Raw genomic sequence first — 26,947 nt, 5'->3', positions numbered from 1 at the left:
CCTTTGGAATTTACTGTCAGGAGATAGTTCTGTGGTCAGTAAATCAGTTGGATTCAAAAAAAGGGAGATTTATTTCTCTGGCATGTGCTGAAATGCTTTGCTGAACTGGCATTTTCATACATTTACATGTTACCTTAGGTCATTTTTTAAAATAGTACCTCTGTAAAATTGTGCTTTAGACTGGAAGCTAACTAACCTTACTGATAAAATTAGATTTTGTCATCAGGAGGGATGCCGCTCTAGGGGAAAAAGTGCAGAGGTATTTCCTAAAAATACTAGCTTTCCCTTTACTTTGCGAGTGTGGAGGAAGGAGTTCTAGGTCCCTTCTGTTTGGTGCTCCTAAGAAGAAAAGGGGGGATTTTTTGTTCCCTTCCCCCCCCCTTTTTTTTTTTAAATAACTAATCTTTCAGTTTATTTCTTCATGCTCCTCACTCACATTTGAGCCTTAAGCCTTAGACTGTGTTAGGTAAGCACCTAGGGCAGCTGCTGCCAGAGGTGTAACTTACAGCTCTGGTACTAGGGTCTCCAAGGCCATGCCAACTCTCATCAGGCAGCAAATGGTTGCTTAATAGAATATTTATGTGCTTCTGTCTCACTTTATGTTGCCTTGAAAACTCAAAAGTTTCTTAGACTCCGAGAATGAACCTTTCACTGTAAGAATCCAGACAAATAGAATTAGCTGCTGGTCACTATGACCTCAGTAGAAATGAGAGATGAAAATTCATGGACAGTGAAAGCTTCCCAAAAATGTTTTCAGCTAGTAGAACTTCTAAGTTACTTCTGTCGAATTCAATCCAATAATGTAAGATATAATATTTTAAGGTCTAAAAAGTTGGTGTACAATTTTTTTTTTTTTGGCACCAGGCATGATAATCACACTCACATATTAAGATAGTAAACACTTTTAAATCAGTAGAAAAAAATTACTATATCCAAGATGTTGAGCCAATCCATATCATTGGTAATTTGGTTATTTAGGGTAAAGGTTATTCAAACAGCATGCTGGACACGGGCAGATGTGTCCTGTATATGTTAAGAGGCAGTACAGCCTTATTTGTACTTTTTATTGCAGTCTTTTATGATCCATCCCCAGCCAGCAGGTGTTGGTAAGTGAAAATAATTTTTTTTTAAAAAGAAGTATTCTGTGCTTACTTTCTATCCTTATAGGCATGTTTGTACTTTACTGCTTCAGATACAATAGGTAGAGAATAAGCCAGAGTGGACACTGAGGATTGTCTGTTGAGTATTTACCGTATCATTCCGTTCTGAGGTAACACATGGGCCCATTCTGTATTATCCCCATGGACAAAAAAAAAATCCAGCTTTGCAGTGATCCATCGATACTACACATTTCTAAATAAAAGATCATAAAATTCTGTGGTTTAAAGTTGCATGAGTGTAAACATTTCTTTATGCTTCAGTGTTTTAGCAGCTAGCAAATTGCCCATTTGAGATTAATGCCAAATAAAGTATCATGTCAATCTTGCTGAAATCCAAATAGGAACAGTAGCAAAAGAATGTGTTGTTTATGATCAACTAGAATTGAATATTTTCATAGGCAAATACAGATATTTTCAGTATAATTAACATTTTCACATCCTCAGTTACTTAAAATCTATCTGAAGAAATTATCTTTCTATGAATGACAAAATTTTTTATGCTTTGGATAGCACATTTGACCAGTATAAGAAATGTAGTTGAGAGTAACTGAATATCTCTTTTTGGCCAACATTTTCTATAGACATCAATTATATTTCATTAAGCTGCCCACTCATAAGTAAAGCCTTTTATCATTAGCATTCACAAAACCAAAATGGGACATTCTGAACTTGCAGGTTTAACTAAGTTTTCCCTCATGACAGCCATTTCTAAAGTTAGCTTTTTCCAAAAGTAGGTGTTCATACTACTGTTCTCTTTTCATAGGACCCTGTGAGAAATCTTTCTGTGAGATCAGGCTTGTTTTTCGTCTCTTGGGATATGAGCCTTGTGTTGACTGTGACATTTGAAAGCCTTATTAGGAGAAATGCTTGTTGAAATCCACAATGTGTGACCTTTCAACAACCTTTGCACATGTGGGTTTTTGTTCATGATAAGGGTTTCATGAAATGCCCTTTATCTAGAAAGCTTCCTCTAGATCCTGGAGGCTCAAATAGGGAATGATTGTAGACCCTTAGTCACCTCCGTGTTTTCATCTTCAGAGTGAATCGGGAACACAGACTTTGTGATGTGCTCATGCAAGTCTGCTCTTCAGCAAAATTTCCCTTTCACCTAAGGTTTGAATATCACACCTGTGAACAGGTCATTCAGAGAATTGTTCCTGCTGCAGCATAGTTCAGATTTCTGGGACAATGGTAGTCTAATTTAAAGGACTTGGAGTCCTTTGGTTTAAGTGTCATATATTTCTCTTCCACCTTCCCAGACTTGCACATCGTAAGATAAGTCTTTGGTCAGCTTATTTCCCAGCTGTGTGTTGGGGCTGGAAAACCACAACAATTAGTTTGGCCTCACTTATGTGTTTCCCTGTTTATAAAATGAAGGTACTTAATAATTCACCATTAACTGCAATATCCTACATAAGTGTTCAGTTTAATATGTTCATGAACTGAAGGCATGTGCACTTTGGACATGTGCTGCACCAACCGCATTGTGAAGTCCCATTGAAAACATCAATGTTACTATGTTACTAACATCCCTGTTACAAAACATCATTCATTATTGTCTGTTTCAGAGGAAGAGCACAGCCAGTGTCACTGAGAGGAAGTTTTCTTAATCAATATATTGTTTTTTTCTTTTTGTAGGTATTTTCTCAGTGCTCAGCTTGGCATCTGAATGTACCACTCTTGCCGCTGAACTTCCCAAAGTGTCTTACGTGAAGGCCTTAGATGTGTGGCTGATTGTTTGCCTTCTCTTTGGCTTTGCATCCCTGGTGGAGTATGCTGTAGTTCAGGTAATGCTAAACAATCCAAAGAGAATTGAAGCCGAAAAAGCAAAGATTGCCAAGGCAGAGCAAGCAGAAGGGAAGGGTGGAAATGCTGCCAAGAAGAACACTGTGAATGGCACAGGGACTCCTGTCCACATCAGCACTTTACAGGTAAGAGCTGCAAAGATCTGTACACAAAATCAACATTATCCTCTATTAAAACAATTCCAGGAGTATACTGCGGTAATAGTTTTGAATAGTGCTCAGTCTTAGACGTGGCCAAGACATTACAAATGTGCTGGTAACTAATGACTTGAAATCTGACCAATTAGTCCCTAGTGATGTGCGGTCAGATGTCCTAAATGAAAAATTTGTATTTTAATATCCTAGCACTGTGGTTGCTGCTAAGCTTCAGGTAAATAACGTAGCAAGCAGCTTTACAGTTGCTATTTTTCTCATAAATAGCAGCTGTCAAACTGTAACTATTCAGAGGACAGGACTCTCAGACAGTATTTGCTGAGAGCATACTCAAATAACACCCCAGGATAGCCACAACTGCACTTCATTGCATGTCAAGCATCTATGAAGCCAGGAATCCAGAAGTCCTGGCATTTGTAAACAAAAGTCAGGTCTGTTTCTCTGTCAAAAAGTTCCTGCATTTCTTGTGCAGTCAGATAGCATTTATGTGTATATCAGTCAGATATCATTATAAGGACAAAGATGACATGTACATCTTTGCTCAAGCCAAAGTTTTCTATCATACTGCTGTGTTCCTGTTACTGTAGAAGTTCCCGTTTGTATTCCAAGAGTTATCGGGCATCCCAGGCCAACTGCCCTTAGTCCTCAGTGATATTTATTTGGCATTTATTCTGCAGAAGGAAATAAGTTATGCTACAGTATGTGTAAAATGAATTTGGCTTGTCCTTTTCAATGACTCAGCAATTTTTTTGTAAAAAATAAAGCTATTAGGCCGAATCCAAGTGATCCTGTTGGTACAATTTAATGTTTCTTTAAGGAAGGAGTAGTTTATACCAGAATGGCTGAAACCCTGTCCCAGTATCAAGCTGGGATTGATAACTAATTACCTCCAGTCCAGAAGAGCTGCAGGTATTGCACTTAACTACCATAATTCTCATCTGGCAGAAGAATCTCTGGGAACTGTTTTGGCAGGCAACTAGGTTCAGCTCAGAGCAGCCCCATGACTGCTTTGACTTGTGTCACAAGTAATTCCCCAAACCCAGGTAACATGGGAACCAAGTAGAAGGAAAGATGGCTCTGCTATAGATTTGCTTTCCCTGAACTGAATGTGATATTTTTGTGTTCACCAATTTGCAGGTCCCAAATTCAGCTGTTTCTTGTGACAAAATAGTTGCAACAATCCAGCAAAGCAGCATAAAATATGTTTTTCATATTTCAAGTACTTAAAAAGTGCTAAGTGTTCTGCATGATCAATGACAAGTTTAACAAAAAAAATATAGTTTTTCAGTAGTGTGAACAAAATGAATTGCTAAATTACTGATTCTCCTTGGTATGTACACCCTTTCAGGTGCTGCTGTCATACCCATACAGAGAACAAAACTATATCTTTTATCATGTATGTTGCCCTTTCATATTTTAATTTTTTTTCAAGAAGGCACTGAGTGCATTTTAAGACTTAGAGGAAGGGGAGTCACTGTCCGCAGAAGTTCAGCAACATTCCCCATGAATGGTGTCTAGCAGCATGCTGAAGGTTCTGAGAATTTACACTTCAGTCTGCCCTCCAAGATCTCATAGTGTCTCCCCTCCACAATCTTGAAATGTCAGCGTCAGCTTTTCACGTTTGACTTGCACTTTTCAGGGTCTTTACAGTTTGTTATGAGAGACTTTTAACATTCAAATTCCTTCTAAAGATCTTTATACAGAGAATTACAAAAAAAATGGTTTTCCAAGACATGGTGGAAATAGGTATTCATTGCTATAAAAGTTGGTCATAGGGCTGAGTGGCTCATGACTAGTGATCCAGCTGGAATTCATCCGCCTGCTTTGAAACACAACCTGCCAGAGAGGAGGTATCCTGTGCTGGTAATTTCTGGGAAGATGACCAGGATGAGATAGAGAAAGGTCCCAGACCAATGAATCATTTGACATTAGGATGTGGTAGGATGGTGATGCTACATTTTATATATTTGAAAGCCATAAATCTGCCTAGCTGAAAACTCCCTCTCTGAACCAGCTACCACGTAGGAGTACTTTGAAAGTTCTCAGCCATGCAAAAGCCTGTACTAAAGTCCTAAATCAAAACAGGTGTAAATCTTTTGGTAGCTCTGACTCCTAATCCAAAACTAGGCCTGCCTCAGAAAATTTGGATTGCTCCCATACAGACCTAGCAGTGATCAAGTAGAGAATGCATTTGTCATGTGGCAAATATGCAAGGACAGAAACATTAAAGAAACAGGTAATGGAAAAAAACTGTATGTTGAAAGGCATAAAGAATACGAAACAAAAAGAGGCCAGAGTGCTCTACCAGAACTTTAGGAGCTGTTTCTCATCAGGGTCGTACAGGACTGTGTGGGAGGAAAGAGAAAATACTTTGCTAAATGTCTGGAAAGACTTAGGTGACCTAGTGTGTAGCTTTAGGAGAAAAGGACAACTTAAAACTGCACTCTGAAATGAGTAGGCGTCCTGCAGAAATATTCAAGGATGTTCTTCTTCCACATAAGAGATGGTACTTAGGAAAAAGTGACTGAGGGTGTATCTGGAAATGTCAGCTAGAAACAGTGGATAGACCAGGTGGAACTCAAAGGTAAAGTCAACAGGAAAGACATGAAAGCAAAAAAAATACAAGTGGGGAAAAAACAGAGAGCATAAATAACTCCATTTGTGTTTCTGCAGTTTAAATAAAGCACTTACATATTATGAAACATTAACTGAATGGTGCTGATATATATCTGTAAGTTATTAAAAAGGAACCAAATTTTAAAAGATAAATTGCTTTATTTCTCTTTAAAATGCCCCCTATCCCAATGCCATGGCAGTTTGCCACCATTCCCTAAGCAGCAGTTTGGGCTCTTGCTGCTTTTGCAGCATTGCAGCAGTGATGTCTCTGCAGGAGATCTTGGGAAGGGGCCTCTATGTAAGGTACAGGGGAGTTGCTGGGTTAGGAAGGCTGTAGGTGGGAGGGGCATCAGAGGAAGGGTAGGGAAGCAAGTGAAGTGATCAGTCGTTCCTGATTCCAGCCTTCATGGAACAACTTGTTTTCATGTGCTTGCTTCATTTTTGTGAAAGTTAAAATGGCATCTGGTTTCGAGACCTGGTATGTTTGATATTAGTCAAAAACAACTGTAACAAAAACACATGATAATACTTAAAATACAAGCAGCTATTGTTCCATATTTGTGACAAGAAATTGGGTAAAGGGATAAAGTTTTCAGTATATCCTAAACATTAAAAGCTTAATGTAATTCATAATGGAAGGCTAGGAGAAGAGAACCTCTGTAGCAGAACCTGTAAGGGTCCACTGCAAGTTTTCACTTTTGACACTCTGTCGATAGAGTCAGTGCTCATGGTCACCAATAGTGACAGTGAAGATGTCAGGGTGAAAACAAGAGCTCACAATTTGCCAACCAGGTAAAGATCAAGGAAGCTTCCATGGATGCATAGCGCTTCCCCTCTCCACCAAACCCTGGGTACTGGCTGATGTAAAAGCTGCATGTTGCTAGCATTTGCCAACACCCCAAGTCCAATGCTTTATGAGTCATGGTCCCTGCAACAGAAACCCTGGAAATGTCAGTGCCATTTTAAAACAGAGGTTTATCGATATGACTGTCTGATTAAAGTCAAGTGGTCTGCTTGTCAAGATCACCCTGAATCTGCAGGAAAAAAAAAAAAAAAAAAAAAGAGAAAATTCAATATAAGCACTTCTGATGTGTTTTTCTGGAAGCATCAATGGCTATGCATTTACAGACAAAAAACCACGAGAAAGTACAGCTTGGCTCCCTTAGCTCATAGCGGCTGCAAGTAGCTGCTGTTCTGTGCAGAGGAGAAAATTATGCAACCTGGTGGTAACTGCTTTCAGTTTAGGCTTTTTATTGGGAGGCCTCAGTAGGAGTTCGTGTGTGTTTCCTAGCAATACAACATCATACAGTGAGAAAAACAAGCAAAAAGGGAAATGTTTTGAAGATGAATCAGTTTCTTTTTGCTTTCACTGCTGACGTGATTACAGGGAGAGATTGCCCTGTTAACTATAACACCCCTCGATTTGAAAAGTCACATTTTCATCAAGCCCATTTATAGAAGCTGTCCCCCACAGATAATGTGCTAATGACTGGAGAGAACATTTGCTAAAAGAATGGTTCTGGCAGATGATGAATAGCGCTATGCAAGTGGTGGTAATAGCCCTAATCCCAGTTATTTTCAAAAACAAGTGGTGCTATTGCTTGCTTTATCTTGTCAGAGCCACATCTAGGCTCTGAAACCTGATATGGATTATGTTCATCTCTACTGATTTATAATATACCTGACCATTGGTTTTGACCTGTGGTGACCTGATCTTCCTGTATTGTCTTTTACCCTTGAGTGGCACTCCAGACTCAAATTTTTATTGTAGAACCACCAGAAACCCATTTTACATTTTCCATTGTACACAAAACCACAGGCTGCAGCCTATTTTAATAGTTCCTGACAGCATTTCAGGTACAGAGTAGGTACTTTCTGCTCCAGTGACTCACGTATTCATCCTTGGAGGTAATTCCAAACATGGCTGTAAAAAGACCCCAAGCAATCTGCTTTGAGCAGGGATTTGGACTAGATGATCCTCAGAGGTCCCTGCCAACCTCAGCTATGCTGTGATACTGTGGTATTTTACGCATTAATATTTTTTCTGCTGTACTTTGCAAGGAGTATTTGGAACATGGTAGCAAATTCTTGCTGTGCTGCACTGGAAAATATACTCAGTCTGACTAAACAATCATTATTTTATTGATGATCTACATCTATCATTATGTCAAGAGCAAGAGAAGAGCACAAAACAAGTGCAAGAAAGATTAATGACAGAACTTGTTAGAAAACTCCTCCTTTATCTTGTATGGAAGACTCTTACACAACTAGCAGCATTTGTGATAGATCTGCATGCCAAAAAGAGGTTGGTGTGCAATAGCAGAGGTGATTTCGTGGCAGGGAAGATGTGCTGTGTAGGGCAGAGAATGCACCATTAGAGTAGGGAAGCATGTCAGCCTTAGGGACACATACTGAGCTTGAGAGGCTGCTGTAGCATGTCTGAAGCTTTGCTGGGAATAATGGGCAATACATTTCTGCTCTCAGAAAGTCTTGAATCGAAAATTAGGGCTTTTTTGTTCCACTTCATCCTGATAGCTGAAGAGGACTTGATCACAGGAAGAACAATCAGTTGAAAAGGATCTTTATTCCAGTTGCACAAAACAAATTGAGTAAAGTCCTGGTATTTTTGGTGCTGTGAAATGTCAGATTTCACAAATTTGATAACTGTCTCATCTGGCTGGAAGAATTTAATCAAAAAATATGAATTATGCTAGTGAACTATCTAACACTGTTCAAAACAGCTACGGACCAGAAGTGAAGCTATACTAATTGAAAAAAAAAAAAAAAACAAGACCTAAAAAACATCACAATTGAAAACAAACTGCCAAATTTTTAAAACTAACTCAACTTCAAGCACATCTCTTTTCTTCTCACTGGCAAGTGGAAGGTGATAGCAATTAATGTAAGTTGAAATCAAGAAAATAATAGATGTAGGTAAGAAAAAAGATATATGCTTAGCGTAACTGAGGGCAGTAGGAAGTTACTTTGCATATATAGCAAGAAGACAAAACTTAGTAAGAGTAATAGGTAGAGAAGCTGTAAGTATCAAGAATTAGGGAAAAGGGAAAAGTGTTGAACAAATATTCTGCTTTATGTTTGTGGAAAAGCCAGATATATTCAATCCAATAATGAAGTAGCTCTCATTCACAGTAGCTAAGGAGAATGTTAAACAATAGCTATTAAAGTTAGATGTTTTACAGTCGAGGCTTCAGCTTAAGTTGCATCTAGGATTTTCTAAAGAGCTGGTCTATGAGTACTGTGGAACATTAAAGTTGATTTTTTAATAAATCCCTTAAAACTGTGAGGATTACAAAATACAGCAAGAAGCTAAGTTTGTGCCAGTACGTTTAAAGGCTAAGTGGCATAACATGAATAATTGTAAGTCTGACATCAATCAGTGGAGAATATTGCATAGCATACAGGGGGCTAATAATTAGTATTTGTAAGTATTAATTATCTTTAATATAATTCATAATTCATCCCCATGTTAGCTAATAAATTTAAATGGGTCAGTGAAAGTAAAGCTGATATGTGTGTTTATTGGTTTAATCAAACTGAATATAATTCTTTAAAGTATTATCAATTAGGTTTTCAGAGATAATGATGTGAAGGTAAGAAACTCTAAAGAATATTTGATTTGGCTTCATATGTTGGCCTGGTTTCATCATCTGAATTATGCAGAATCAAGGTTAGATTTGTTACCATCTGTAAGTACCAGCAGTTAATAGACTAACTATAGTCAAACCTCGTGACTGAATATTGAAGCCAAATAAATTCAGGTTAGAAATAAGGTACATACGTTTGTGGGAAACAAGGTCATGGAAAAAAATCTCTATCCTGGATGTTTTTAAAGGAAAAACTAATGTAACTAGTTTGGGTAGTAAATGTGGAAAGTGAGGAGGAACACAGAAGTAGCAGAGGCAGCAATGGGGAATTAGTTCCCCCTGCTTGCCAGTCTGCATGCACAGGCAGTGTGTATTCTTTCTCTTCTTTCCCCATTTTCTTCTGACATTATTCCCCTAATTTTGCAGCCAAAGCCTTTCTGAGCCATATGGCTCCACTGCAGAGGCACACACCACACGCTGCAGCTCTGGAGCAGTGGCAGGTTCTGAGCTTGGCAGTGAACCCTGCTCAGCCTGAATTTTGTAAAAGGTGAGAAAGGATCATCACAAAGGCCCTTCTGGATTCTAGGAGTCATTTTTAGTTACTTTGGAGCTGTTAATCAAAAGATAGGTCCCCTGTTCGTCATACCAAACAAGACAAGACAACCTAGTCCTGGAAGAAACAGGGACTTAGGTCTGTGTTTTGGGCCAAGTCCCAGGAGTCAGGTCACCTTCCTGTGTCCTCCTTGGCCCCCCCCCACCTCCATGCCAGAGGGACAAGGAATAAATGCCCAGTTCCTCTGGGGGCGTGGGGTGGCCCTACACTATCCCAACAGCCTTCCCTTCCCAAATAGCTGCTCCCCATCCCCTGCAGTGGAAAAACCATAAATCTGGTGGAAGCATCAAACCTGTGGGTCTGCCCACAGGTCATGGGCAGGATAAGGCAAATGATATCAAATATTTTCTGTGTCAGGATGAAGTCAAAAGGATGTATCATTTAACAACGTTTTGCTTTCTTTACACATCTTCAGTGCAGTACTCTAAAATCAAGTCCTGCAGTATCGTTTTTCACAGAAATGGTTCCTGTAGCCTTTGCTAAGTGTTTGGGCAGTAAATGTGGAAAGCGAGGAGGAGCACCAGAAGCAGCAGAGGCATTGTTAGGTTTATTATTAGACTTCTAGCACAAACCAAGACAAAATGAATAAAAGGCAGATAAATATATATATTATATATACTTAATATATACTAACTCACTTTTTCAGGGAAAACTGTAGGTCAGCTGCAGCAAATTTAGATTAAAACAACAGAAATACTGGAGAGTCGAAGAGATGTATGAGAAGAAATTTAAAAGTATGGCTAGGCAGTAGCTGAGTCTAGAAAATGGAAGCATGTCAGATTTGTAAACCCAGGGAAATGAATGAAATTATTTTCAAAAGTAATAGATACTTATTAAAGAAAAATTTGGGCCAGGCTGCTCTTACAAGGGAAATTGTGTCACCCTGATAAATCAGTTCTCCAGTTGACAGCGAACTAAGCAAAGCTCTGTGTGAACATGCTGTGAACACTTCTCTGCTTATAAGGCAGAGGTGACCTAGAATCCATTCTCTCAGTCCTGCAAGTGAATGAGAGCTGACTTGTAACAGCCTTTAGGGGAACACTCTCTAGATGCTACAGTTGGAACAGGAATATTCTGTGTTGTAAATGAGAGCTCTTAGACTACAATTAGTGTCACTGAGTTTTACAATTTATTGCTGGTAGTATGAGGAATGGACTATAAGTTTGCAGATCCAAAAGGAGGCTTATAATTTCCTACATGATTCTATTTCTTGTAGTGGCCTTACTAAATCTTACTAGTTTTGACCATGGAAAAAATGTAATATTCCTGAGACTCTTCAGTTAACATGCCCTGCAATCCTGCAAGTTCCCTTTTCATTGCACAAGGGTCTACTTTACATCTTTATTATCTATATCACTGGTTATGATCTGATTGGAAGGAACATCCTGAATCAGTGACTAACAGCACACTGTCACCCAGGGCCACATAATCATGTTTATCTCAGTGTTAGTGACCACCTTAATAGACAGTTTGCCCCTGCTACTACAATAATGAACACTGTTCCAGGCTGTCAGCTCTTTGATGACTGGGAAACAGTTGCAGGATAGTTTTGCTTTACCATCAGAGAATACCTATCTTGTTTTTCTTTTTTTGTGACCTGTAATCTTGATTTTCTGTGTAACCTTGCTGAGGTTTAGGAATGGTATTCTTCAGCTTAGTACTCCCACTGAAACCAGGCACCATTCCTCCTCCCCCCTCCAATTGGAGGCACAAAAGGCAAAGATCACAGGTTGAGATAAGAACAATTTACTGGATACAGCAATGAGATAAGAAAACAAACAGTAACAGCAACAATAATAAATAAATAATTTAATAATAAAAGGTATAAGAAAAGAAATTATTCACATGGGCAACTTCCCCAGTAGACAATACTGCAACTCTCTCTGCCATGTTTTGTCCACCAGAAGGAACCTCTTCTTCCCAGAAGAGGGTCCCTTTATCCCACCTCCAGCAATGTTGTGAGATGGTATAGAATAACGTCTGTGCCCTCCCAGATGCTGCAAAAAATTAACCCTATCCTGGCTGTGATCAGGGCAAACTTGAGCCCCAGTTTTAGTGTATCAGTTTCAAAATTTACTGGTTTCCTGGAAAATATAACTCTGGCAAATCTGGGGAGATGTGTCTACTGTTTGCAGATGGAACAGTGCCATACTTCTCTTACACCTTGCACTAGAATCAGCATTGTCAACAATGGGAGTGAAAACCCCAGTCAAAGTTTAGGTCTCTTCCTCTCTACCTCAGTTCCTTCCGTGCAGAATACTTTGTTGGTTGTCATAGAGAAGCTCATTATATTCTTCAGAATGTTTTTCATTCATCCATAAGTCTGATACTGTATTTCACTGTTATTGTTTTACAAAAATATAACGATGTAAATATCCCAAACTTTAGCCAAAGACTGCAGAAAACAAAAGGTGGAGACAGCTGAGCATAAAATACGTGAAGGCTCTGTGGAGGAGAGACAGACTAATGGAAAGGCAGCTTTTGGAAGAACCAATTTTTAGTGGACCAGTGGCTCCAGGAAGCCTTAGTCAAACTTGTGTTTATGTCGGTTGCCCATGTGTATAGCATGATTTGTGAAACAGCATTTTTTGGACTAACTGCCAGGTTATATATGTGAACAAATTCATAGTCTGTATTCTTTTCCCTTTTTTTCCCTGCTTTACTGAGTAGTCTAATTGAAATGAAACTTTGGGAGAAGTTTACCCAAGTCAAAAAACACAGTGTCTTGCAAGTAATCTTTAAATCATTTCAAGCTTCCTGAACAGTTTGGGGTTGGTCTCCTAGAGATGTGTTGAACCTGAAATAAAAGCTTTATAAAATCCAAAGAAGGGAATATAGGATCTTTTTTTTCCCCACAAGAAACCCCACATGAGTTTGAAGGGCACCAAATATTTATTTTTTTTTTTAGTTGGCAACTATTTAGAACCAGAAAAGACTGCACTTAATTGCAAACGTTGAATTTTAGGGTTAGTTCTGACTATGGTTTCCAGACCTCAGAAAAATGCAACTATTAAATAGTATCTGTCCTGCAGGTTCATCAGCACAGAACTAATATCCAAAAAACATCCCCACGGAAATATTCCCTCCCCTTCTATTGTCCTAAAATGAAGGAGTCTAACTATAGCAGATTGCACAGCATGAGGCACCTTGTGCATGAAAAATTACACAATTATGAATGTTTGGATTAGTTTATATGATTGACTGATCATCCTTAAGTACTTTATAACGTAACCATTCCACAAATTAGGCTGATGTAATGTATTCCTATCAACAAGTAATTTCCTGTATATTTGTTTGCAGTGTTCTCTAGCAGCTGCATTAAGTTTGTTAATGGGATGTGGTGAGTACATCATGATTCCACTCACTCTTTATTTCATAGGTTGGTGAGACCAGATGCAAAAAAGTTTGCACTTCGAAATCTGATCTGAGATCCAATGATTTCAGCATCGTTGGAAGCTTGCCAAGAGATTTTGAATTATCAAACTATGACTGTTATGGAAAACCCATTGAAGTCAACAATGGGCTCGGGAAATCTCAAGCCAAGAACAACAAGAAGCCTCCTCCTCCCAAGCCTGTCATTCCATCAGCAGCAAAGAGAATCGATCTTTACGCAAGAGCACTGTTCCCTTTTTGCTTCTTGTTCTTCAATGTCATATACTGGTCCATATATTTATGATAAATCTTTTATTTATTTTTTTCATATGTATAAAATATGACCCATTTCATTATCCCTTCCTAGTCATGAAGGCCACTGTGTGAAATTATTTGCATTTGCAAAGCAATATGTTGCATCTTGATGCCGTGCGATTGTACTGAACATATGGCATCTGAAATTTGAATGAAAGCATGACACTGCAATGTCTGTGCTCCGACCAACATTGTATATAAATGTACAGCACACATCCTGCTTTAGGAATATATATGAAGGACAATGCATACTACATTATAAAGCTGAATAACGCTCTTCCGTTATTAGTAATGTACAGAAATTTAAAGTGTTTCTGACAATGAAACTGATGTGCACGTTGAGTATTATTAAAATCAGTATTCTAGTATATGTAGTATTTAACAGCTTTTCTGCTGACTTCCAGAGGGAAAAAAACCACCCACCAAACATCTTGTTCTTGTATAATTTTAGATGGCACTGTTGAAGAAAAAGCTAAGATGTAATTCATATTATTTAGACTTTGTAAGTAAAGGCAGTATCAAATAAGCAGATCTTGTCTATGTGGAAAAATAAAGATCAGAGAACTACTAATTTTGTAAAATCAGCTCATTCAGGAAAAAAACCCCAACAATTGTGTCCATGAAGCAGGCACACTTAAGTGCGTGAGAATATGCTAACAATAAAACATTGGGCCAGATATTGACTGCTGTTTCTTTAGGCACGAACTAGATACAATATGTCAAAAACAAACAAGCCACTTTCTAGACTAAAGGTATCAGGAGTTTTAGAGAGGAATCACAAGATGCAGTTCAGCATCAGGTTTGTTATACATTTTTACATTACATTTACATTACTTTGTCATTCTGTAGCATCTGGTAAGTGTGTAAGTCATGTTTTTTTTGTTGTTGTTGCATCAGACACATCTTATTTGACTTGTTTTGTTTATCCCCTTGAAAGCTTTCATTTTAAACAAACCAGTTGTCAAAAATGAAATCCCATTTTCACCATTAATTATACCTTTTTTGTTTGTGTGCTAGCTAACATGTAGCCACCAGCAGGAGTGAAAGCATGTCCAAAGGTCTAAGGGGCTAAGACTCTTAAGTATGTCATGAGCCTCCTGGGGGTGCCGGGGTGCATCCGTTGTAAGGACAAGTCATGAGATAAAATGCAGCCTAAAGGAAGCTGCATGTGTGTAGGCATCTGAGTAGCATATGTTCTGAGAGAAAACATGGGGACTTGGCCTCGGCCCATGAGACTGTGCAGAGAGAAATATGTCTCTGCTTGTAAAACTGGGGCACCACAGCCAGTTACAACATGTGTACATGTTACTAGTTACAATATGAAAATAAGGCAGTTCTCGCTAACTTCGCAAGTCATAAGACTAAATATGGGTTACTGGTGCCTCATGGGCTCAGAAGGGACTGATTTAAATACATGAGACCTTCTATAGTGTGGAAACAGAAACGATCTCACTTGTACTACATTTCTGGCATGTCCAGAATGTGTTGAGCCAATGCAGGCCACCACAATTGGACTGTTGCATCACTTGGGTGTTGCCCACCATGAGAATGGTGTCCACGTGCCGTGAGCCTGCACAACCAAAAGGTCAAAAGTGGGAATATAAGAAGAACAACGGCATGCCACACCAGCCTCGCCTGGACATCTGGCAGCCCTGCACATGCCCAGGGCCTCTTCTAACCACTGTCACTTTGTGATCCAGAGGCTGGTTGCAACTTTTTGTGTTTGGGTTGAAGGGATCTGCTTCTCAGAGTATGGTCACATGTTTGTCACCAGCTTCCTGGACACTTTCTCATGAGGGTTTCAGAGAACCACTCTACCAGGTGGCCACAGTTTGTCCTTTGGATTTCTTTCTGATCCAAGGAAATGGAAGAAAAATCCCAGCTGTTACTGAGCTGTCTTGAACTGGGCCTGAGGGAAGGGATATCTTAAAGGTCTGATTTAAAATTTTAATAATTCTTTTGGTTGAAGGTAATGCAGAATCATCAGAGAAGCAATAAGGAAAAGTATAGGAGAGGAAGGAAGGGAGAGGGAACTTTTATATGTACAGAGTGCTATATTTATAGACATTATTTATTCTCATACTTGTATTTTTTCTTACAGTACTGGAAGGCAAGAAAATAATTACCCTGTGTTGGAAATTATATGAATTTTGGAAGATAATTTTCTTGTTGGAACTCTTATTAAATGATTTATCTGTAATTAGTGTCCACATTCTATCTGTAAAATCTCAATTATAGATTTTATTGTTAAATTAATCTTTGTTCCTTGCTTTCCTGCTTACTTGATGGCTTTTGTGTTTTATCATAAAACATTTAATCAATAATACACTGTAATTGCTTTCCAACTCACACAATGGGAAGAAAAAAGAATGCATATTGTTCAGATAAAGGTTTTTTTGTTCATTATAGCATTATGGCACAAAATCTAAGGCCAGAAGGAAAGTTTAACAGCAAATTTGAAACTAAATTTAAAATGAACCAGTATCAGCTGTAAAGTATTAATTTTCTTTTTACTTACACTGGATAATATTGCAGTATTTATATTACCTTGGAATATATTATCTTGTCCTACTGAGCAGTAATAATTGATTTATTTTATTTTTCTTCTTTCCACTAAAGGTCATTGAGAGTTTTGCATGCCATCTTACATTATGGTCCTCCAGCACCCTCTAGTTGTAAAATTCTGCCTATTGACTGATTCCGAGAATGCGGTGCAAATATAAAACTGTACAGGCAATATAGGATCTCACTTGATTGTGATAATATGAAAGGAAAAAAACTATTATTAAATTAAAAATAAATGGACATTAAATTGATATACAGCTATAGAAACTTGCAATGCAGTGTGAATTCAAAATTGTAGAAATTAAGACATTCAGGTAGTAGCAAAGATGAAGTTCATGAAGTACACACTAGTAACTAGATTAACCAGTCATGATGTCTGAACAAACCGCATGACAGCAAAATCTGTTTTTTAGGGAGAGACCATCTGTGTTTCAGCTGACATTTACTTTAAGTTCTCCTGTTTACTGGTAGGAGAGTTGCAAATTTTTGTTCTACCCTTAATGCAAGCCTGGGTATTTTCTTGACTCTTAAGCATTGAGGGGTAGTGTCCAAATATTTTCTTCCTTTAATTCATAGTGTCATTGCCCTTTAGTTATCTTCCTACATTTTTCAGGATTTTAGAACGCATTCAAACACTGCATCAGGAATTTCTATGGAGATTAATTAATTAATTTCTTAACTGCATACACAAATTTAAGATAGACAATAAGTAAGGATGTGATTTGAAAAGTATATCTGCTGCTATGTGCTAATTCCCTGTAATCCATACCTCATGTTTGACATCCTGTTTTAGGAGCAGCTAAAGTGGGTAGTGGCAGCTTTAGTGGGTTGTGGCACCTCCTCTTTTTTTCAGTTAATTCTGGCTGAGGTGGTGTTTGTGAGCAGTCTGTCTTTTGAGTGAGGAAAGGAGTTTATTTCTGTAAGTTCAGTGTACAGAAGATTGACCACTTGGAGACAGTGCCAAGCAGCTTTCATTCTTCAGAGCTTCAAATTAATTTGGGCTTGGTAACAGGGTAAAGAGAGAGTGTCTTTAGCACCCTATTACCCATTAAAGAGGAAGTAGCAACACTACCTTCTGGAGCAGTGCCAATGGGCATGACCACAGTGATTGATCTGGCTCTATAATCATTTAAAGGAAATGCACTTACAAGTAATCTTTATTTAAAATTATTTTACTCTGTAGAGAGACAATACCTTACTTAAGCAGTCTGTTATAGCTGTTAAGGGAATCTATTAAGAGACATTATAATACAGATCTCTTCTTCAATTAAAGCAGCTTACTGTTACGGTTACTGAGTGACTTGCGATAAGGGTATTTATAGAATAGGTAGCATTAAATTATTTATTTCCAAGGGAGTGCAACCTGAATATATGCAGTGCCAAGTGATTTTTCTGGCTGTTGAGATATCATAGTGCTGCAATGAGTACAAATGAGGTGTGTAGGAGATAAGGGAATGATAGGACACTGTTACTTGATGCTCTGGTATACTAATTCTGGGATTACAGAAAATAATGTGGAAAGAAATTCAGATACAGATAGATTGAATAATAGTTTTGTTTGTGTCTACAATTTAATTTATGTCTAACAATTTAATTGGTTTGTGTATAAATGAGTTATCTTCTATTTATATAACTATAAAGAATTAATTATAAAAAAAGGAAAATTAGGCTCATCTTTGGTACCCAAGAGATATAGAAACAAAGTCTTTTCCTGTGAAGCTCTACACTTAAGAAAACAGTGGAATATACAGAAAAAAAATGTGCAGTTTTAAGGACATAAATTTCTCATCATTGTGATTTTTGTCTGCACCATTGTATCAAATCAGTTGCAAGCAATCTGGGCTGCTTGCAGCACTCCTTTGTATTCTGGCTTATTTGAGAAAGGTGCCTACCCCTCTACTCTGCCTTGCACCTGTCCTCCTTCCACCAGTAGGAATGGTGTTGGCAGACATTTAAAATAAAGATTACCTGGCTATTTTGAAATCTTTTGTGAAGCCCCTCATTGCTATGAGTGTGTCTGTGCTGCAGTCACTGAAATGCCCACAGCTAACGCAGACCTATCCAAATTAGCCTTAAACTAGATGTTTTGGGGAGGGCTGGGAACATCACCATGGTGACAGTGAGCTCTGGTTGGGAAGCGTACCTGCTGGCTAGGACAGGAAAAAATATGCTTAGTGTTAACCCCCACTAAGCTTTGTGCTGCCTTGGCTGTTACGCTCAAACGGTTGGTTTAAAGTTAGCTGGTGTGGGTGTTTATCAGCCCATGCCTGTGAAATGTAGGTGTGTGCCAGATGACGCACCGTGTGCTAAGACAGAGTTGATTCTTCCCACGGGTGATGTGAAAGATGCCACTGTAAAACATTCTCTCCGTGGGTCTTGATGACGTACGGGATTTCTGACATGTTTAAGTTTGCGTACTGACAAGAGCGTTCACTGGCAGTGACAGAAAAATGCCTGTTTATTTTCCTGAACCAAGGCACATGTGAATGAGTGAGTTGGATTCACCCCCCTGAGCATGAAGGAGGTCACCTCCTGAGTCTAGGTAATATGACTGTACCTTTTACGAGCTATTCCGTTTAAGGTCCTTAAATCTAATAGAGGATATTAGGTCAGAATCTTTTGAATGAATAATGAGACTAAAGAAACTAGTGAGACTAATAAGGCTAAGACTGTATAAGTATTTTTTGGCTTCCAGATGCCTGTGGATATGAACCCTGATCTTGAGGGGCGCTCCTGATTACTCTTCGGCATGGGGTTTCTCAACATATCAGATTCTGGAGTCAGAAAACACTGACTCCCAGCTAAGAGGGGATGTGTTTGAAGGACCTTCAAGTCTGTTGGTCAACTCATCTTTGGAGTATTGAGATAAATATACAAAGTCTGCCTGGCACCATTAGCGGTCACACAGAGACAGCAGGTGCATTAAGCACATGTCTTTTAGTACAAGAAAATTAGTGGTCTCTCCTCTGACTGCATGAAGGTATGATTTACAGTGACGGAGACAAACCAGTAAGACAATGTGGATTACTGAGTATTTCTATCCCACCAGGCAGTTGCTTAGGCCACATGTGGTACTTTGAAACAAAGAAGTGTGGGGAATATGAAGTTCAAAGGATAAGGTATTGCATAACTGTTTTCCACCTAATGAGTTCTTGAGGATGTGGCAGTGGATTGTGTGGAGTTTTTCATATATATCTGTTTAGGTCTGTTTCTTTCTAAGAATAATCACAGTGGGAGTTATTTTTCACTTGAGGAAGCAAACTCAAGGTTTTTGGGGCCAAGAAACCCTCCTGAGTATAGCAGGTCAAGTTGTACCATTGGCCCCTGCAAAAACCTTTCAACTCAAAGGAAACCTTCTCTAGCGCCATAAATTGCAAGAAAAACCTCTGCTGAAACTGAGACTGCTGCTGAGAGGAAAAGCTGTGTGTAGGCAGCCCCTGTGCTTCCACCTTCTTTCACTGTAGCATACATCATGACAATCAACAGCACTGTGTGGCTTTTCTGTTCTGCAAAGCACTTCTTTTATCAAGCTTGAGTGATTTCCTTGGCAAAAACTGCAGCCTTCCTACTGTTCATCTCCCTACAGTCAGAGTAAAGATGTGAGTGACCCTAACAGTGTTCACGAAGGCAAGCCAGTGCTGGTGTTCAGGAACAGAGGGACAGTAATATATGAGAAGACCTGGGATCCCCTTGTTTCTCAAATTTTAGCATTATCTGTGCTATGCCATTTCAGTTATGTCCCTATAACTCAGAGTATTGTGATATTTGGATAACATCTCATTACATGCATTATATTTTTGAGTTAAGTGTATTGAATCATGAATTTCCTGTCAAAAGCAGAATACAAAAAAAAAAGTAGTCCATGTGACATATTTTAAAATGTTGATTTCCTCTATTAACCTTAAAACTTGCATTTGACCCAGAGGCTAGGGAAATAATGTTTCTCCGTGTTTAATAAGCCTTACATTGTCATAACAGATTTATCAGTGTCTCAGGCAGATTCGTTCTTCCAGATTAATTTATTTGTTTCTTTGACTCCCAAAGGCTAGCTCACTGGAAAACATTAATTTAAGTACTGGTTATTTCAAAGGCATAATACTGACAGGAGCTGACTGTAAAGACTAATGTTTTTGACCAATACCACTCCAGCATCAGCTTCTGCTTTTGACAAAGCCTGTCTTGCTACCTGCTCCTGCTTCTGACAAATCCTGTTTTGCCTCAGCCTACTGGAGGGTGTAAAATCTTTGTAGGCTTTTTAAAATATCTGTCTGATTGTGTCAGCTTCTGAGGCAGCCTTGCTCCCATTATCCTTCTGGATGTGCTTCAGGACCAGTCTGTTACAGAAGCAATCTTTTCTCAAGCAAATACAAATGATATACAGAATCCACCATGAGCTATCATCTACTTTGTGGAATTAAACTTTAGTCTTTATTAGTAATTCTTCATATTTTCTAGTTGGTTGTTTCCCCGAGGTGAAAACTTCTTAAATAAATAAATTTCTTAAAAGAATAAACAAATGCACATAATGTCTGGAGAAAATCGCATCGACCTTACATATTTTCTCTGGACTCAAGGCTCTTGCCTTGCTGCAGTCTTAAAGCCAAGAAGGTTTTAGAGGATCTGCTGAAGTCATGATGGCTGCCCTACCGAAGCCTGGACAAGGACAAGAACCTCTCTCCTCGTAGCACCTGCCCTGTACATGTATTCAAGGCAAACCAGCCAGAGGAGAACACAGCTAGGCTTCCCAAATCCTGTGCCTTTGCAATAATGTGTTCACCACATTCACCACTTGATGAGTTTTCTTGCAACAGAGAGGCACTTTCTTTAGAAAAATAACAACAATGATGCCATAGTAATATTCCCAAACACTACAATTTCATGGGAGTATTTTACACCACTACTGTAGAATACTAAATGTTACGAATTTTACCATGGGAGGTTTTAAACAGCAAGGGCATATCCAAGCTGGCAGCCCTTTATTATCTGTTACCCATAAGCATAGCTTTATTGCTTTATTTGTCATATTCTTCTATAGTCTTCCTATTTCAGGAAAAGCAGTTTAAAATGGGAATATTTCTAAGCATACTACAGCATATTGTGCTTTATTTTTTTATCCACAGGAACATAAGGAAGAGATACTGTGTTTTACATTACAGTGCTCTTGCAGAAAGTTTGCTGGTGTCTGTGACAAAAGTCTTGATGAAATTAAATAGGAAAAAAAATTTCGTGGAGTGTGCAAATGAAACAGCTAGGAATAAACCCATTTATGCAAGCCTCATGCTGAGAGTCTGATGAGCTTTGACAATTGGAATAAATTATTTTGTCTGAAAGGAGATTCCAGTCTTAAAAGACAGGATAACATTGAACCTCTTCTCAACTGAAAAGAAAAACAAAGCTTTATAGAAGAGACCAGGTAGTCTTGTCCATACTGATGTCATATCTGCACACGACCATTGTGCTCTCCTGTAATATGTATGGTCTTTCCACCAGTTCATGCTGCAAGAATTTAGTTGATGGAATTATTTCTTCTCTGACCAAGCAGTACAAGAACTGCTGTTGTCTGACTGCACACAGGGCATGGCTGAAGACATGGCTCTGTGTGCAGCCCAAGTCCAAACACTGTGGATAAGAGATGGTCTGTAGCTAAACACAGTGCCCAGTAAGTAGAGGCAAGATCTCCAGTGCAAGTTTGGCAGATTATTTCCTCTATTCTTTTATGTTCCTCTTCACCAAGTGACAGAAGACAACAAGGTGGCTTTCTGTTGCTGCAAGTATCTTTTGTTTAGATTGGATGTTGCTGGGGCAAAAAATCATCTGTTTCTGTATGTTGTACAGTGCCTTAAGGCACTACTTTAATGCACACAAATAGTATTAAATAGTCATTATTAATCATAAATTCAGTGACATACAGTAGTGATAGCTGCATTTGGCTTCTCACAGTCTTAACATTTCTGAAAGTAGTGTGGCTCTGATTTCAAGTGCCTGATGTTCCCCCTCATTTATATAGGCTTTACACTGTAATTTTTTCTGATCGACTGTCAGAGGAGAATCAAACCCGCGTGCATGTACACATTCTTTCCTTTAATTTTGCTTCTTTCTCATAGCTAAAGAAGATGTTTAAAAATGACCTCACAGTTCCTTGCTTGCATCCAAATTCCACAGAAGAGTCTGCAGAGTAACAAAGGAAGAATTTGTAGCATTTAAAATGAAACAGTTATTAATTTGTAATTTAATTTACATAAGCATAAATATCTATATTTAATAAAATTGCATTCTTAGGAATAAACCTTCATGAAAACAGCATGTCAGAATTTAAAATGTTACCAGTATTTTCCCCTTCTATTGTTACTTTTGTTTAGTTTGGCAAGTATTTGCAAAGTACATCCATATCATACCATTAATTTTTTTCAGTTTCCTATAAAATAAATCATCCCCTGCCATGACACAGAGTGAGTTATGTGGGCCATGGGATAATAAATCACATACTGGAGTAGCTCCTTCAATTGCAAATTCAGAACAAGTGTTATTACATTTAATGTACAACAATGTACTCTTTTTTAAAGAAAAAGGATGATTATTTTGTATCTAATATTTTATTAGATTGCTAATGTATGTATAGTAATTAATCAATATGTTGTTAATTACTAGGAAATAAATTAATAAAAAGGATACAGAATAATATGGATATGTTTCTGGGGTTTGTTAGCTAAATCCTTGAGGTGGGAAGTTCCTGTTAGGCGCTACAGTCTGTCATTTATGGGATGTAATCCAACAGCAGTGTAGATAGAATCACCTGGGGACTGTTTCTTACACAGGAAGTTGAAAGTGAGTGCCACACGTGTCTGACTCACAGATTGCTTACTGCTGAGTTGTCTTTCATGGTTGACATTCAAAAGGAAAGCAGAGGAAGCCCATGTAGGGTGGTGTTTTCAATCCATTTAGCTTCACTGTCATTTCATGGGATATTACTGTAATTGATTATCCATATGTGTCACACAACCATTTGCCAATAACACCAAATTGTCTGTTCTTCTAATGAGGCACTGAATTGAGATGAGCTATAATTAATAAAATTATAAAATAATCAGATGATGAATGGAGAAAATTCCACTCTGAAGCGAAACATTTATTCTACAGACTATTTATGTGCAGTGCTGCAAGAAGCAAGGAAAGAAGCAATATTGCAATCTGCGATCTTGTTCAGCAGTAGTGCTTGGAGTGCTGCTGTAATCTGTGATTTTCCTTAACTGCCTCAAATGACTGAACTCTCCCTGCTGTGAGGAAAATCTGAAGAATATATTGCTACTATTCTGGTATTAAAACATGAGTAAGAACTCGATGATTCTAGATATACGTTTGAGGCAAGAAGTTTCTGATCTCTATGTTTCCCTAGCTTTTTCAAAAGGTAGTCTTATGTGTTTTGGGTAAACTCATTTCATTTCTTTTGACATTTATTTGCTACAGCTGACCAACCTCCAAAATTAAGGTTCTATTTTGTTAGTACTGCTAACACCACAGGGAGCCAGCAGAATACAGGCAAATATTGATGAGGGTTCTCCTGCAGAAAATGCCTTTCAGTGCTCTTATTTATGTCAGATACCATTAGCAAAGACTTTTTAATAATTTTAGTTATGGAAAGTGAATTCATTAGATCACAGCAGAATATCTGCTTGATTTAACAGAGAAGCATTAATGCTATATGCACGGTATCTACAGTTGGTACTCAGGGGTTGGGTACAACCAGGATTTGGGAGAGATTGGGAGTCATTGGCCCACATATTCCCTGCTGTAGCATAAATCCTCTCTCTCTCTGTGTTATCCTTCGTACCTAGTTTACACTTAGGAAAGTGATGTTTCCAAATTCAAAGTTAGGTTGTTGTTGTGTGCTCTTAACTACAGTTTTTGAACTGCCCTAGAGACTGCAAGAGCTCATCTCTTTTTTAGCCTTTGATGCATTCACTCATTGTTCTGTGTATGTGGCCCTGTAGTGGAAGGAAACCAGAAATTTAAAATTACTCAGAACCCAGCTACCTGTGCACATCACCTCCATGCGTGCGTCTCATTAAGGGCAATGCAATTAGAAAGGAACCAGGTCAGTCTCAGGTTAAATGGAAACTCCACAGACCGCCAATAATGGCTAGCAGTTAATCTATATAAGATAATTTTCCAATACAACACAAATGAAGTTTCATTAAAGATAAACAGCATTATTTTGTTTGTCTTTAATGTCACAAATATAAGCTGGAATTTTTTTACTATAAGCTCTGATATTAAACCCTAAATTTAAAGCAATTATACAGTTAGAAGGATGCTATTTCCTGTATATTTACTGTGAAGAAGATATATTTCTAGTCCAAAGTATGTAATTAAGTGCCTCATAAGAATTGGTTACTTATATCTTAAATTTCTGGTTTGCTTCTTTTTCCTTCTGTAAAAGCTTGACATTAGCACAACACTATCGCAGCTAATCTCTGGGAAGATATACCAATGCAGAGGTGAAAGTAAAAATAACTTTGCTGTGAACTAGTTCTGGGACTGAACCACTGAAGTGGTTTTTCAGAACTAAAAATAAACTTCTGTTGAGCAGAACTCTGTACATTTCCATGATAACTCAAGCAAGCTGTTTCTTGAACAAATTGTTTTCTTAAAATAAAAATTATTGATGTCAAAGAGGTAAACGGTGAACCCAAATGAAATTTCTGTTGGGCAAAGATTCTAATGATAAGGATAAGGGAGCTGATGTATCAAATCACAACAGTCCTTTTATATCCTATTTTGATGATATTTTTTAAAGTATAGTGTAAAATGCCTGCAGTGAGTAATTGGGCAAAACAAAGGCTTTCTATCTTTTGGACAGGTCCTGAAGGAAGAAACTGTTGTCTTGTCTCATGCAATTCTATCTGTTCCTTTAACTTTTAATGTTGCTAAGTGCTTGAGCTCCATAGTATAATTTCTGCCACAATATGTCTCTTACTAATTTTTGTCATAAAATACATTATTTTAACATTTTCTGGAGATTTTTTGTATTATTTATATATTTTTAATTATTTTTTCCTGAAAAATGTAACAGGCACCATTTGACTGATCAATGTTTAAGCTCTTACTCACCATATCTTAAATTTAACTCTATTTCCCAGTGACAGAAACCTTGACAAAACTATAAAACTAGAAAAGTGATATAAATAAAATGTACTGTAATAACATAGCCATTTTTAAACTAAATCCATAGCACGAACATGTCTCTTTTTAAAAGAAGGTTTGTGGGGCTTTTTTTTTTTATTTTTAAAATGAAATTTAAAAAAATAATAATAAAAAAGGAAGCTTTGCACAGTTTGCTTATAAATGAATTTATGCCCTGATTCTCAGTTACCTGTGGATACATTAAATCATGTTACATTGCCAGTTCAGTGTGAATTGGCTGACTGTGACCAGTGGCACTGATACAAGTGGGAACTGGTGCCTGTATGCCTTCTGATGTTGTTGTAAGGTTCAAAAGGGAAACATCCCTACAGAAGAAGAAAAATGGAGCTTTCATTTGCTCTCTTGGTGACTGCAGTGAATTTTGTTCTCCTTCACTGTGGAGGGAGCAGAAAAGCAGCCTGTTGCTCTCATATATCTCGTCATGCTGACAGCTAGCCAAATTGCCTGTGCTCCACCAAGCAACCTGGAACGGGGCTCCCAGCATCAAGGGATGCAGGGAGGTGACACACCACCCTCTCCCCCTCCCCTGTGTTGGCCTCTGATGGTTTGGTCTCCAGGCCAAAAGCAGGATTAGCCCTGGCATTGTCATTGCAGCTTTCCTGCTTGTTCAGAAAATCCTCTTGGTCTCAAAACCTTGTGCATAGGATGTGAGCAAGATTGTACAGAAACTGTTTCAGACAAGAAGGAGAGATCCACTCCTGCACTGTGGAATGTTCTGAGAAGCTGTCTTCCTTGGATTAAGGAGTTTGGTGGTTATTTCTGCTGTAATGGAAAGCATCTTTGCAAATCTTATGTGAATACTATCCTGAATCCTGTTTGAGGTCATAAAACAAATTATAGTGTTGATTAGCATGCAAAATCACTGTCAGAACTTCCATTCTCAATAGGAGTCCAGTGTTCATGAACTAATTTTAGATGTTGGGATACAAAAGGAAATCAAGTAGCTGATGGCCATCAAATTTGCAACAGGCTCAAATTTGAAAAAGATCCGCTGATTTCTGCAGGTTTCTAAGGTAAATGGAGTAGGCATATATTTTATGAATAGTTTTTATATATGAATGAAACATTAAACCAAGAACATGCCTTCCCTATGCTGAGAAGGACCATTACACAGCCCATTTCCCATGGGCTGGTGTTTGCCCAATGTTCTTGTTCAAAATGCTACCTCTGGACACTCACTACAACAGCAGAAACAACTTCCTGCAATATTCATAGAGTTAAATGCAGCCATAAGGAATATGTGAGCAAGGTTTTACTATCACTGGCACATATTAGCCTTGGGTTTCAATCCGTCTGCAATTTGTAGATCCAGAGCTGCTTTATCAGTGCCATTGCCTGGGATTCCAAAGATACGAGATCACCACATGGTGATGATTCCTGAGGGAAAAAACACCTAGTTTTCAGGAAATTCCTTCTGTTGTACAGAAAAAAGTTTCAAGTCACAAGTGAATAGAAATCAGAGCGTGAGTACACTGAAAGTGTACCCCAGATATGTCAGTAGAGAACAGACTGTTAACATTCTTGTCAGCTTGTATTTGCCTT

The 26,947-nt window shown here is 38.2% G+C and overlaps 1 protein-coding gene and 1 long non-coding RNA gene across 5 annotated transcripts in view; one reads left to right on the top strand and one right to left on the bottom strand.

The window, feature by feature from the left end:
- The window catches only part of GLRB (glycine receptor beta), a 49,805-nt gene extending 33,910 nt beyond the window's left edge, over window positions 1-15,895 (top strand). For 2 of the 4 annotated variants that reach the window (XM_027882844.1, XM_027882841.1), the window contains 2 exons: window positions 2,799-3,091; window positions 13,332-15,895. In XM_027882844.1, coding sequence (XP_027738645.1) covers window positions 2,799-3,091; window positions 13,332-13,628 — 590 coding nt within the window. In that variant the 3' untranslated portion in view covers window positions 13,629-15,895. The remainder of the gene's footprint in view (window positions 1-2,798; window positions 3,092-13,331) is intronic. The other 2 variants (XM_027882842.1, XM_027882843.1) reach the window with 1 other exon arrangement.
- A 7,788-nt stretch (window positions 15,896-23,683) lies between these two features.
- Window positions 23,684-26,947, bottom strand: part of LOC114057058 — a 6,104-nt gene continuing 2,840 nt past the window's right edge. Inside the window, exon 3 of the long non-coding RNA XR_003571119.1 lies at window positions 23,684-24,186. This is a non-coding gene — a long non-coding RNA (uncharacterized LOC114057058). The remainder of the gene's footprint in view (window positions 24,187-26,947) is intronic.

This window comes from Empidonax traillii, unplaced genomic scaffold, assembly GCF_003031625.1.
Source record: "Empidonax traillii isolate 1590-97213 ecotype Southwest subspecies unplaced genomic scaffold, ASM303162v1 scaffold112:size1231168, whole genome shotgun sequence".
In the NCBI taxonomy this organism is placed as follows: Eukaryota; Metazoa; Chordata; class Aves; order Passeriformes; family Tyrannidae; genus Empidonax; species Empidonax traillii.
This window is presented reverse-complemented; position numbering and strand designations above follow the sequence as displayed.